Source organism: Paramacrobiotus metropolitanus, unplaced genomic scaffold (genome assembly GCF_019649055.1).
Source record: "Paramacrobiotus metropolitanus isolate TYO unplaced genomic scaffold, Prichtersi_v1.0 Parri_scaffold0000067, whole genome shotgun sequence".
Lineage (NCBI taxonomy): Eukaryota > Metazoa > Tardigrada > Eutardigrada > Parachela > Macrobiotidae > Paramacrobiotus > Paramacrobiotus metropolitanus.
In genome coordinates, this window is record NW_026570287.1 from 395,238 (window position 1) to 409,051 (window position 13,814).

Consider the following 13,814-nt stretch of genomic DNA (forward strand, 5'->3'; position numbering starts at 1 on the left):
AAATGGGGTACACCAATAGGTGTGCTTATCACTGTACTGACAGGCCGATATGCATGTGCAACTGCAAGATTAAAACATACTGTATTTAGGATTACTCATCCTTTCTAGCTTCTATACGATACTAATTTATAGCACAATAATTTTGTAAAATGCACAAGATTTTTGTGCCACACAAAATTAACCTTATCCCACTGGACAGTGAGTTAGTATACAATATTTTCGTACGGCAGTGTGGTTGATTAATCTAATAATTATGGTTTTCTTTACGATGTTACGCGAGAGCATAGTGATACTGTGCTCTCGTTACGCATAATGTTCTGATAGTCAAATACCGATATATGTATAATGTAGTAGTGTGGAAGGAAATACTGTACTACTACTACTCGAGTATAGGTATATTAAAAGATGCACGGTACTGCACTGTAGCAGTTCCAAAGTTCGCTATCAAGAAGCGTACGAAAATCAGGTTCGTCATAGATGAAGTTTGCACAAGTTGCGCCTGTAGCAAACATGTTGTACGGTGCTTAGCAGTCCCATATTATGCTGCCAGTTCTGCTTTGCCCATATGTTTTCAAATCCCTAATTGACTATTGAAAATCAGGTTGTAAAAAGCATTTATCAAGGAAGGTTTTACATTAAATTTTAGATTCAGAAGTTCAGCGGAATGAATCAATCGCTCGCTAAGTGTTAGCTTCATCTTTCCTTGGAAACTTGGATATCCTTTGTGCATCTCGCTCACGTTTGTTTAGTCGATGTTTCCAGCATAGTTTGTGAGCCGTGGAACATGGGTACTGCAATTAGTAAAATTAGTCTTGAAATTTGTACGACCTCAGATTTTGTTGCAAGTAACAACCTGACATAATTCAAACATAGATACCGTTAGTTTTTTATTTAATAGCTGAGATTTAAGAGAAAACGATAAATCTCTCGTAAACACCAGCAGACACCAATAGTATACAGAGTTACAGACGTCTGAAAGCAATGATGTCATGAAATATTACTCACAGCGGAAGCAGCGACTGTAATCAAGATCGCCTATACATCCATGCCGGCTGACAGGACCCTAAAAACATCTCCACTCCAAAACACAGAATCTCTACGAGTAGTTTCCATGGCCGTGCCCGGGGAAAGCCTGCGAGGAGCAAAGCGAAAATCCAGTGTGGAGCGGGATGAAGCCGATCGCTTACAAGCAGCCGCTCGCAGCAGCGTCATCAAAGAAACAAGAAAAGTAGTCGTACAGCAGCAAGTAACCCATACGGATACCGCTGCTGTTCTTCCCGTGGACAATCATCCACGAATAGGTAGAAACGTGATTTTTGAGAAACAAAATTAAAATTTTTATATCTATAGGACTTCTTTACTTTTTTGTGATAACCATGATCATGAGAATTTGTTTACGACAGCGATAGCATTGTTGCACCAGTTAAAACACGACCGAACGAACAGCGCTTAATTAGACGTTTGTATTTGTAAAAGTATGCTTACCATTAATACAATTCGGCTGACCAAACGAATTGGTCAGAATCTAGTGCACTCCGCTTTTATCTTTTTTGTAACGCTGTGTATGGTCTTCACCATTTTTTAGCGTTAGGTTGTCACGAATTTATAAAAAATGCGCTGTTGGCAGATTTTTCCAAATTTCAACGCAATTCTCGAGCAGAAAAAGATGCTTTCGTCGCGTTCACAACCAAAAGAGATCATGTTACTTGGTGTTTACCGGAGCGGTATCAGTTCATCGAAACAATTGGACATGGCTCCTTCGGATTCGTTATGTATGTTAAGGTTATTCTAGTTTGCCACGTAGAAAAAAGTAAAAGGTACAGCATTTTGAATGCCGGTAAAATTTATACCCGTAAGCGCCAGGAAATCTTTGTATACAAAGCATAAAGCGTAAAGCATAAAGCACGTCACAATCGCCATGGTGCAAAATTTGTGTTGGTACATTGACTTTATATGAGGCGAAGCGTTTTCGGTTTAAGTGCAGGATTATTAGATTTTAAAAATATAATTTGATTTTCGACGGCGTATCCAAGTCAAGTTTAAATTTTGTTTTGCTGCCTTATAATTACACTAAATTTATTTGTTAAAAATTGCAGAAAGGCGCGGGATAATATCACGAACCAGTTGGTTGCAATCAAGAAGCTAGGACGCCCTTTCCAGACCGAAATAGATGCTCAACGCGCGTTACGAGAGATGCGTCTTCTGGATGTTCTGAAGCATAAGGGTCTGAAGCATGACAATGTAAATGGGAAAAACTTGAATTTTTCAGATTATTTACCCTTGCAACTCAACAACTGAAGTGGAATTCTGTTAATAGATAATTTCTTTACTCGACGTGTTTACCCCGCAACGGACGTACAAAGATTTCCAAGATATCTACATGGTTTGTTAACCAAAACAGTGACAAAACACTACTAATAATGCTCTTAAGTTTAAACTGCACGAATCCCGTACTGTCTGATTTCGTTTCAGTTTTCGGATATCTGTTAATTATTTACCTGTGTTCGGTTAAGGTCATGCCTTACGCCGGACATAATCTAATGGATATTATTCACTTGGATGTTTCGAAGCAGCGACCTTTAGACAATGCTGACATTCAGTTTATAATCTACCAAATCCTGCGCGGATTAAAAGTGAGCTACCACATACCTCGCATGGAAAATCATGTTTTGTATGAATCAAGTATTGTTTCTACGTGCGGTCTTTAGCTTCCTTATTCGCACATAGGAACGTAACTGCATGACAGCCCTTTACCAAATAAATTTTTAATTTGTCGCTGACTGTTGAAATTTTTTCGTTTCAGTATATCCATTCGGCTGGCGTGATTCATCGGGTACGCTAAACCAACTTCGTAGTTGGGATTTTATTGATAATCAGCGCTGATTTCTGAAAATATTTTTTTAAATTAAAACAGGATTTGAAGCCACAAAATATCTCCGTAACAGAGGACAACGAAGTATGCATTCTGGATTTTGGTTTGGCAAGGAAGACCAGCTGCGAAATGACTGGTAATCCTTAACTTGTAATGAATCAAAATGCGTGTTGAGCTTCCCAGCTAATAACAGTTATTGCTGGTTGCAGGATATGTGATGACCAAATGGTAATGGAGCATGTTTTGTATAATATCTTGTTGGTCGCTTGCAAACCAAAACGAAAATTAACGACTAAACGAGTGTTTTCATTAACGCTCGGCTGTGTACTCGCTTTAGGTGGCGCGCACCGGAAGTGATCTACAAGTGGACTCATTATACGCAAACTGGTAAGTGTTAATGCAAGTTTAAGTTTTTTTTTCAATGAATGGTCTGCTCGGTTGGGTAATTTGAACACTACAGAATAATATTGCACATTATACACTACCTATGCTAGGTTGCTAGCTATGTTTTTTAAACAACTGCAAACACGTAAAAATTGAAAAATGGCTTAGAGACCTGTCCAGAGAGTAATTGATAGTGCAAACCCGTTCTTGTATTACGGAATACTAATTACGATATTAATTTTTGTAGTGGATGTATGGTCAGTTGGATGCATAATGGGTGAAATGGTAAACAAAGAGCCATTGTTCAAAAGTGATAATGGTATGTAACACATGCAAAGTCCAGACGTGGTGCTTTACGAAGTTGTTCTAATTACTCGAAATATTTGTTGTTCAGCTTTGAATCATCTTCGAAAAATTCTCCAGTTACTCGGCAGCCCAAATCAAGAGTTTTTGGAAAAAGTCGAATGCCCAGATGTAGGTGAAATTAATTATTGTTATTACTAGAGGTATAGTAACTTCAATGTACTTGTGTTAATACTGCGTTACCTGTAACTGCACCACGTTTGCAACTATTATTCAGTTTGTAATACAGTATATCTGTAAATACTTGCTGGAGAAGTTTTACTGGATTGACCAGGGATGGAAAATCAAGTATTCTGACCTGACCTTTGCAGACTCGAGACCATCTGGTCTCCCACAAGTACGAAGCGAAAGATTTTCGCCAGACATTTCCCACTTTAAGCGAGAAAGGTAGACAATTCATATACGAAGTACTTACTGTTTTATGTTGTAGATATTTTGTCGTTAGTGTGTAACAACTTCACAATTTAAGGCGTTGATTTGCTCAAACGGATGCTGGATATTGATCCCGACAGGCGTATTACGGCTACCGAGGCGCTGAGCCACGAGTATTTCGCCGACTATCACGATCCAGACGACGAGCCAGAGTTTGGCCACATTGTGGATGAGCCGTACGAAGGTCTAGTTTTACCTATGGAGGCATGGAAAAGTACGTGTGCTTTTCTCAATGCGTATAAATATGCTTATTATTTGCTAGTAAAATATGGTGTTGCGCGCTGACCTAATTAATCCTGATTAAATAAAGGTCATGCGGTGTTTGTTGTATAGGCATGATCTGGATGGAAATCATGAATTTTGAAACGAATCGGATTGAGAAATAACATATAGCCATGCTGCACAGCGTGTTGTGTATTTACCTGCCAAATATGCTGACAACACAAGTACTTCTGCTCGATCACTTCTAATACATACTTCAAGTAGGATTTGGATTTTTGGATGGCCAACAGAATGATAAGTTTTGCGACTAGTACTGTATTAGCCGTGCAGACTTGATAAATTTGATACACTTATTGTTAGTCATTGTCCTTCAATAGAAGTATGTGTTTTTATGGTTAACGCTGTTGAAATGATAATGATGTTATCTCATTCGCAGAAGTGAAATAGTGTTTTACACTAAACCAAAAATGTGAAGTTTATGCCTATCTGCAGTATATGACAATAAAATGTAAACCGACAAGAGCAACCAAACGGTCCAAACCGTAAATGCTGTTGGATGCGGTTGGTACTTGATACTGACTGAGTAACTGGACATTTTTTGCTGTCTTTTTAGTTTTGCAAACTGGCATTAGTATTGTTGGTACTTGCAAATAAAGCTCGATCTGCTGCGACGATTAATTTTCACTTACGGTTAGTGATACCGTTAGTTTAAGGTTGTGTTCGCTCCGTTTTGTTTTGAAGCAAGTGACCGGTAGTCCTTCACTTTTTAATCAAAGACTGGGAGTGTAAAGAAGTAAGTAATCAGGGTAGTAAGTAAGGGTAACGGGTAAGGGTACGTAATTAATTAAGTACAGCAATTTGAGCATTGTTGATGACATTAAGGGAAATGTCAAATCCACAAGGTCAAGTAAAACACAGACGAAGATGCAAAACGATATTGATCGTATAAATTAATCTGCACTAAAAATTAGTCAGTAATCATCTACACCGAGCACGATGCAATCGAATAACGGCCCCGAAAGCGATCCCCCGGAAGAAGGCCTACCCCTTGTTCCGCAGCATGATTTTATACCATCATACTTGTCAAAGGTTACTGGCATTCAGCGCTCTCATTATTACACAAAAGACGAAGTTGCTCGGCACCGCACCACTGTCGATGCGTGGCTGTCCGTTCAGGATCGCGTCCTCAACGTCAGCGATCTGACCGCCCGTTCGCACGGCATTACGCCGGCGGAACGACGGGCGCGTGCCACCTTAGCACGCTATGCGGGCACCAACGTCACGCACTGGTTTAAAGCCAACAGGTTCCCCTTGGAGTTGAGAGAATTCAGCAATTGGAAGCATAATGGAATGCAGGAGTATTTCTTGCCACAGGGACCGATTCCCGATGTGTTGCCCTTCGCGCCGGTGACTAATTATTCGGTGCCGCGGCCCGGTCGAAGGAAAACCTTCTGGTGGAATGAAGCCAGGCGAGAGATTGGTAAACTCACGAAGAAGACCAGGAAAATATGGGTTGTCAACATGCTTTTTTGCGTCCGAGCCACATAATGCGGCGCCACAGCAACTAAAGGTCATCAGTGCACTGTAGTATTTAATTGCACAATATACTGACATAATACACGCATTGCATGTACTACTACCAACCTGACCGCAGTCAGCAGAGAAGGAACTCTACAAATACTCGTATACCAGATTATGTCAATACGTATATACATAAATATTCGAATATAGAATTTTTCAGTGCAAATTTGTGAATTCGTATAAAATATTGTGTGTAACATACAGATCTAGAAAAAATTATACCCACATTAAATTTACACTACTAGATTAAAAATTAGTGTAAAGCAGACTTTCACTCTTACTACTCTAGTAATTTAAGTTTGGTTTCATGCCAAGCGCGCTTCCGTCGCAGACTGTCTAGTGTATTGTCTAATCTACAATTACCGGCATTATTCGGTATACATATATTTTACGTAAATACATATGGCACAGTACCGCTAGTGTATTGTAATTGAAATTCAGTTTACACGGAATCAGTATTGCAAGTCACAATCACAAAGTGTTTTTAAACTTCGTTTGCATATTATTTCTTATTTAAATTGCTTACAGTACAATGATCGACCAGTGTCTGAATTAACAAACTTGACACAGGTTTGCTCGGAGGAGACACTGAAAGAAATACTTTACCGATATCTCCACTACAATCGTCACGCGGGAAGCTACACGTGGAAATACGAAGGTCGCGTTCTAGATATGGATAAAACTTTGGAAGATAACGGTATTGACGATGATGAGGAAGAACTAAAAGCGCTCGATATAAATGCCGACGAATACATACCAGTCTTGCACGTTTACTTTAATGACGACCTCACATCTGCTTGATAGATGCCTCTTTTGTTTCATTATTTATTCCGGCAGAAGACGCAAAAGACTAGTACCCCGTTCTAGCTTTATATATTGAACTAGCCTAATTGCGAGCCGGTGCTTAAATACGTAAAATAGGTAATTGTTTATTCAATTCTGTACTTTTATTGTGATAAATTAATTACTAGTTTTGCACATGCATACGAGTACTGAAGTATAGATATGTGATGACAGGCTTAGAAGTTGGCTTTTCTGGGAAATCTAATTAAAAAGGAAGGAACTGCGCATGCTTTCACACAGTACTGGTAGTAAACCTCGTTTTGATTCAGTAACGAAAAGTAAAGAATTATCAAAGATTCTGCGACATTAATCACTCATATCAGTCCTCAATAAAATTCTAGGTTCAAAATTTTTCGTAGTCCGATGATCCAGAGGCGCAAAGTGTGTTTACTGCCTACGTATAAAGTAGTGCTCAAAGTTGTGTGTATTCGCTACCCGCCCGCTGCGCGCAGCCAAACTCTTCCGATAGGAAATGTTTGGATTTGGAAGGAAGTCAAGTTAGTCAACTGTTGTTAGTCCAGCATTTGCACAAGGCGTTTTTTTAGTGAGTGTTTTGATTTCCTGGTGTTCGAAGTCCTTGTTTTGGCTGCTGTTCTTTCGGTAATCTGTTTTCTGATGGCTAGCAGAAAAGCTAAAGGACCGATTGATTGGGAAGAATATAACGACAACGATGAAAGCGATGAAAGTGAAAGCGAATCCGATGACGAGGAAGATGATTTTGAAGGTTTCTGGTTTTATGTAACGCGCTCGTTGAACATTCTTCTTTTCTGAGTTTTCTCCAGTGTTAAGCTGTCGTTTGGTGCTTACTGATTCCAAATCTTGAAGTTCGTAATCCTGGCGAGCTTAATCCCAGAATTTCACGATTTTGCAGAGCCTGACGAAGAAGACATCGCGTTGATGTTGAAGAATTACTCGTTGAAGAACGGACTGGTGGAGGATTTGCAGACAGTGGCAGTTCCCAGTACCAGTCATGGGTCTCACGGCTCGCACTCGTCCGCGGGACCATCGCATGGGCGTGCGCATGCCAGTGGTGCATTAAACCTGCAACCCGCTAAGCATTTACGAGGGAAAGCACTCCAAGAGTTCCTGCGCACCCAGTCGAGACTGAAGAAGACCTTACAGAAAACGCCAGAAGAACGCGAGAAACGCAAAGACCGGAAAGAACGGAAACGCCAGGAAAAAGCTGTTAAGAAAGATCCAAAGGATGTGAGTTGTTAAGGTTAAATAAACAGTAATAATAAAGTATTAAGATGTATCAGTGAAAAGGTTCGTTAAAGTTAACGGTTCGGTGAACAAGTTCGAATCACAAAGGACTGAAAACGATTACCTAAATTCACTATAATTTACATTTTTTTTATCTCGTTTTTGGAGTAAATTTCTTTCTTGTAACATTCGAAAAAAAAATTTGTACTAAATCGCGTTTTGATGTTTGTCTGTTTAAAAATTTCGCCGTTAAAGGTTGGTCGTGTGATTTAAAATCTGTAGATGCTGGTTTTTTTTTGTTTCATTTCGAATCAGTCAAAACGAACTGAAACACTTACCTACTTAAATTTTACTACAATTTATAGTTAGTTATGACCTCGTTTTTGGAGTATTTGTTTTCTTACATGATTTCAAGGGAAAAATTTCGATTTGTTCTTTGTCCTTATTCTTCATGAGCTTTTTCTTTTTTTTCTGTTTGTAATTGGGATTTGTGACTACACTTTGCGTGGTCTCGACTGGTGTTTATTTTTTATTTCAGTATCCATCGGTATATGTGAAGCCGAGTGAGCAGAGTGCATTGGAGCGCCTTATAGCTGACTACAGAAACTCCCGAAATCGCGCTGGCAACGGCCACGAAACATCCGTCCCTGCTGCGATGCCTACTGCCAGTGAAAACAGTGTCACTGAAAATACGGCGGGTGTGACGGAGGCCGACGGAAGCGAGATGTTAGACAGGGGTGATCATGAAACGGAGGAATGGCAAGAAATAGTGGAAACGGATACCGCTTCTGCGCCGGCGTTGAACTTGGATCCCGGCGTGCAGATTCGCCTGGATAGTCTGAGTCTGCAGTTCGTCGACGAATTCTCCCAAAAACGACAAAAACCGCTGTACAAAGAAATGCTGGCGTTCAGGCAGAAGTTACCAGCGTGGGCCGCTAGAAAGGTAAGTTTTATGCGTAACGCAGTTCGGAAAGATAATACTCGTAACTGTTTCATTTATCACGAGATTTTGTGGAAAGTGAAATTGTTTTTTGACATCTTCTTCTGTTAAAGTTTTGTGCGGTGCAGTTCATTAGTTTTAATAAACAAACATTCTAGGTAAAAATGTGGAACTGGTTTATTTCAACAGTTGACATCAGAGTTTTTGTAACCTTTATTTATTTTTGCGGTGCGACTGCGGGTACACTTAAACTATTCTTTTTACGTCTTATATAGGATCTGTTGGAAATGGTTAACAGTAGCCAGGTTTGCGTGGTGAGTGGTGAGACCGGTTGCGGAAAAACAACTCAGGTAACTGAGGAAAACAACTTAAATATCCTTCACGAACAGCAGTTGAAAGGTTTGTTCGTTCTCAGTTGCCTCAGTTCATTCTGGATGACTGGATAGAACGAGGCGAAGGAGCGCGGTGCAGTATTATTGTTACCCAGCCGCGTCGAATTAGCGCTATATCGGTAAGCCTGCATGTGTTATGAATACAAACTCTTCTAATGGATTAATTGCTTTTAATTTTAATAGGTGTCTGAAAGAATTGCCAGAGAGCGTGCTGAGGAATTGGGCATTTCCGTGGGATACCAAATTCGATTAGAAAAGTGTGTTTCAGGGACAATAAATTATCATATCTTGTTTGTACCGAAAAAGCTCCTCTTTTTCAGGAAACTGCCCAGGTCGCATTGCTCTATCTTGATGTGCACAACGGGAGTGTTGTTGCAGTGGCTGAATTCTAACCGGTAATAAATCTCATCTTTTCAAGTACCTCATTTAGGCCTTGGTTACATTAATATGAAAACCGGGCCGTTTGACTTAATGTTTCTCGGTTTGTTGAATGAAAATCTTCTTGTCTTGATGCAGCTTAACATTCTCTTCCACCCACTCGTGATTTTAATTCCAGATGTTTGGAAGGGGTTTCCCATGTTATCGTGGACGAAATCCACGAGCAGGACATTCTCTCTGACTTTCTTTTGATTATTCTGAAGGACTTGCTTAACGTCCGTCCCGATTTACGAGTGATCTTGATGTCCGCCACTATCAATGCTGAGAAATTTAGCTGGTATTTTGGTGCGTCAGTATATGGAATATCAATAATTGCTGTTTGCAGTTACTTAGTTGCATAATTCATGTTGAATCGGTTGTAGGTGGTTGCCCTTTGATGACTATACCGGGTTTCACATTTCCGGTGCGAGAAATGTTTTTGGAAGACATTTTGTCCGTAACTCAGTAAGTAGAACTGAAAGGTTCTAGTTTCATAAATGCGATTCGCTTTTGATGCGTTGTATCAAACAGCTATAAGCCACGACCGCCAAAAACGCCGTCAAAGAAATCTTTTCGTGACAAAGAAGCGGGATTTGAATGGGAAAAATACTGTACGAAATTAAGGTAAAGTTCAGTATGGTGCTACGTTTGATTTGCTGATTTTGTTTATGTATCTGATAATTCTGATGTGTATCTGACTGTTTTGTTGTGATATATCCATGATTTTGATTTGATCTGATATCACCCCACAGGTAATCGTTGCTGACTTTGAGGTGATGTTTGTAATTTGTCTTCAAACTAACTATTTATTTTTCGTTATATTTATATCCTTGACATCTCTGTTTGCTTTATCTCGGTCTGAGCCTGCTTGCAGTTATTGATAATGCGTACGAAATTTTTAGGACGAAGCAATATTGATTTTTCTGCCGGGATGGGATGATATTAAGAAACTCAACAATTTGCTGAGCTCGGGATTTCGAAGAGATGATATAAATCTCATCCCGCTGCATTCGATGATGCCGACGATTAATCAGCGACAAGTATTTGAGCGTTCTCCTAATAAGCGGAAGATCGTTATTGCAACATCGATTGCCGAGACAAGGTGGGCTTTTTGTCTTCGCTAGTGTTATCCTGTACCCGCAGACCGCAGTGATAGCACCGAATCCATTCCAATTTTTTATTTTTTTGATAGTATAACCATCGACGATATCGTGCACGTGATCGATTCGGGAAAGATCAAAATGAAAGACTTCGATGTCAAGCGTAACTTAAGTACCCTCACAGCGCAGTGGGTATCCGTGTCCAACGCCCGGCAGCGCAGAGGAAGAGCTGGCCGGTACGTAATTCTACATACTATAGTATTTAAAACATATCCACCTCTAGTTAAATAGCAAGCGCCGTACGAGGTTTTTGAGTTATATTACTTCTTGTTTTTCATGATCATGAAAATGATTTTGTTCTGCAAATGACATGAGTCACCTTATCGTTCGCTGGAACTTTGCTTGAAATCAGTTAACTCTAACTTTTGAATTCTCCTCTCGGGTTAACTCATCGATGATTTCGTTTTGTTATGTTCAGCGTAAATTAAAGAGTGTCAGTGTGATTGTAGGGTAAAGAGCGGAGTGTGCTATTATCTGTACACATCCTTCCAGTTCAGTAAGCTGCAAATGTATCCGCTTCCGGAAATGCAACGTACGCGCTTGGATGAGCTTTGTCTGCAAGTGAAAGTATGTCCTTGTTTTGTAATCCTACGACAAATTTTTCAGATAAAACATTGCTGTTTTTAATTTAGCTGCTGAAACTTGGCTTGGTTGCTCCGTTCGTGGAAAAGGCTATGGAACCACCCAGTCCAGAAGCGGTGGATCAGGCCATTGGGTTACTCAATATGATTGTTAGTGCCAGTTAAAATTTTATTGCTTGCTGTTCAAGAAACACCGAATAAACTTTTTTCCTGCATATTTATGATTACATATCCTGATATCCTTGATTTTCTATAGTGCCATTACAACATAAACTGCAGTATATGTTATTTATTGTTGTGTTATCGCAGGGTGCGTTAGATGATAAAGAAGAGTTAACTCCGCTTGGTCACCTGCTGGCGCGCACTCCCGTCCCTCCACAGCTAGGAAAAATGCTGTATTTGGGTTGCATTTTCAAATGTATCCAGCCTATCCTCAACATCGTGGCGATGCTGAGCTACCGTGATCCGTTCTGCACGCCGCTGGGGAAGGAAAACGAGGCCCGAGCTCAGCGTCTTAATTTTGCTGTACGATCGAAGAGCGACCATATTCTGTGCCATGATGCTATAGAGGTCAGCTTGGTAGCAAGATTATTTTCTTTACCTTTGATATCCTGTACATTTTACAGAAATATTCTTGTGTCTTAGGATTACATGAAGGCAACGGATAGGCTTCAGTTTTGTTGGGATCATTACATGTCGAACAACACGTGCATCGTAGGTTCAACGCTCATCGTATATATTTAGTACAATATTTAACCGCACTTGACGCGGCACTTGCTATATCTGCAGCAAATTTCCAAAATGAAGAAACAGTTTGTCCAAATCCTTCATAGCACCGGCTTTCTCAAGACGTTTGATTATATGCATGGTGATGCAAATAAAAACAAAGGTGTGCATTATTTGTTTTGTTCGCAGTCGTGTTACTCGTACACGTGGTTTGCAGAACCGTTCTCCCGCACGCAGTATAATAGTTAGCAGTCTGTTTTAAAAAAAAAGTTATGCTGATTTAGATGACGTTGACCTCATCAAAGCGGTCATTTGCGGAGGTCTTTATCCCAGTTTGGGAGTAATGGGACGATCCAAAGGAAAATTAGGGTAAATAGCCAATTCTTCATTGATTTGAGATATGTAGTATGAAGTAATTACTAGTTCTGATTTTGATTTTTGGTACTTGCTGTTTTTCAGAGCAAACGTACAAAGTGAAAACGAGAAGTTGGCGGTGCACCCGAAAAGTTACTTTGGACGAGGGTGTACCGAAAGAGGCATTGTGGCATTTTTTACTGTCGTGAAAACCAGCCAAGTCTTCGTTCACGACATCACACTGATGAACAATAACCTGCCAGTTGTATTGTTCTGCAAAAGTCTTCGCAAGTTTGAAGTAAGAAGTGGTCGTCGCATTTACAGAACGTGTTCAGAACTAATTATGTGCACTAAGCGACCACGACAAGTGAAAAATCGAGTGAGGGAATTTGTCGTTATTGTTAATTAGTCGTTCTCCCTTTTTGCGATAGTTTTCTTTATATTTGGATGTTCAAACTAAATTGCTGTATCGTTAAGATTTGTTGAAAAAGTCACGTCGTTACCAGCGAACCACTGATAAATCATCAGTTCTTTAGCTTTGAAGTGCAGTGAGTTACGTTACTAGTCACGACATATCTTTTAAAATGGGAACTTTTAAGTTTTATGTCTAAATTTGCCGTTTTTAGAGGGATCACGTGCAGTGCGTTGCGGTTGACAAATGGCTCAATCTGAAATGTCCGGATAAATCCTATGAAATCATTAAAGAGTTGCGGAATGTTTTGGAAGAAATGCTCAGTGGTATTTACATTCACGGCCTGGCCAAGAGCGATACGGACGATCCCGAAGCGGAAGCACTGTTTGAAAGAATTGTGAAAGCTATGCAGTTTAAATACACATCGCCGAGCTGAAATTCCTTGTAATTGTACTATTAAATTTGGGATCACAATCGGATAGTCGAATGAATTGTGATGGTCATTTTTTGTGAATCTGAATGCTCCTGGTTGATTAATTTTATTTTTTTTACAGTATGTCATTTTGTGGAATAATTTTCATTTGGCATTTGGGATTCTTATGTGATTTTCTTTTGAAATTTTGCAGTGTAATTTGTACAAATACTGACGGTGCTTGAAGTAAAACTACCGGATACTAACTACCGGACAGATATAGCAAGAAAATGGTTAATTGGCATCTGTCTTTACAGCTAGCTATCACTCACTAATTTTAAATGCCTATCCGAAGGCTAATGTCAAAATGTTGAAAGGTTTTTGCCGTTCGGTCTCAAGTCTCAACAAACGAAACAGTTCGGCCGTGCCCAGCCAAAAATTACAGATTGTTGTTTGCGATGAATAACTGAGTTCACAACAAAATCATCAAATGTATACTTTCTTCTGTATACATAACAGA

At 39.8% G+C, this 13,814-nt stretch overlaps 3 protein-coding genes across 3 annotated transcripts; all 3 read left to right on the plus strand.

Annotated features, from left to right (window-relative positions):
• Positions 1–479: 479 nt before the first annotated feature.
• On the plus strand, positions 480–4,917 carry LOC129594301 (mitogen-activated protein kinase 14-like). The gene is made up of 15 exons (XM_055490942.1): positions 480–788; positions 1,008–1,301; positions 1,628–1,772; positions 2,097–2,241; positions 2,318–2,383; positions 2,514–2,633; positions 2,804–2,833; positions 2,915–3,008; positions 3,082–3,100; positions 3,210–3,259; positions 3,504–3,575; positions 3,651–3,730; positions 3,931–4,006; positions 4,089–4,265; positions 4,385–4,917. Exons 1-15 carry the CDS (start codon positions 785–787, stop codon positions 4,435–4,437), a joined length of 1,425 nt encoding a protein of 474 aa, XP_055346917.1. The 5' UTR covers positions 480–784; the 3' UTR covers positions 4,438–4,917.
• Positions 4,918–5,198: 281 nt separating this feature from the next.
• On the plus strand, positions 5,199–6,918 carry LOC129594304 (cytochrome b5 domain-containing protein 1-like). Its single transcript, XM_055490946.1, is given in 3 exon segments — positions 5,199–5,800; positions 5,802–5,843; positions 6,425–6,918. Coding segments are annotated over 3 exon segments (804 nt in total). The 5' UTR covers positions 5,199–5,269; the 3' UTR covers positions 6,656–6,918.
• A 276-nt stretch (positions 6,919–7,194) lies between these two features.
• Positions 7,195–13,563, plus strand: LOC129594284 (ATP-dependent DNA/RNA helicase DHX36-like). Its single transcript, XM_055490914.1, has 21 exons — positions 7,195–7,421; positions 7,569–7,903; positions 8,439–8,843; positions 9,116–9,190; positions 9,256–9,351; positions 9,416–9,489; positions 9,553–9,627; positions 9,789–9,955; positions 10,033–10,114; positions 10,181–10,273; positions 10,513–10,519; positions 10,552–10,751; positions 10,842–10,985; positions 11,259–11,376; positions 11,442–11,540; positions 11,700–11,960; positions 12,036–12,104; positions 12,180–12,279; positions 12,401–12,485; positions 12,576–12,768; positions 13,097–13,563. The coding sequence occupies exons 1-21, from the start codon at positions 7,313–7,315 to the stop codon at positions 13,316–13,318; spliced, it is 3,009 nt and encodes a 1,002-aa protein (XP_055346889.1). The 5' UTR covers positions 7,195–7,312; the 3' UTR covers positions 13,319–13,563.
• Positions 13,564–13,814: the final 251 nt, after the last annotated feature.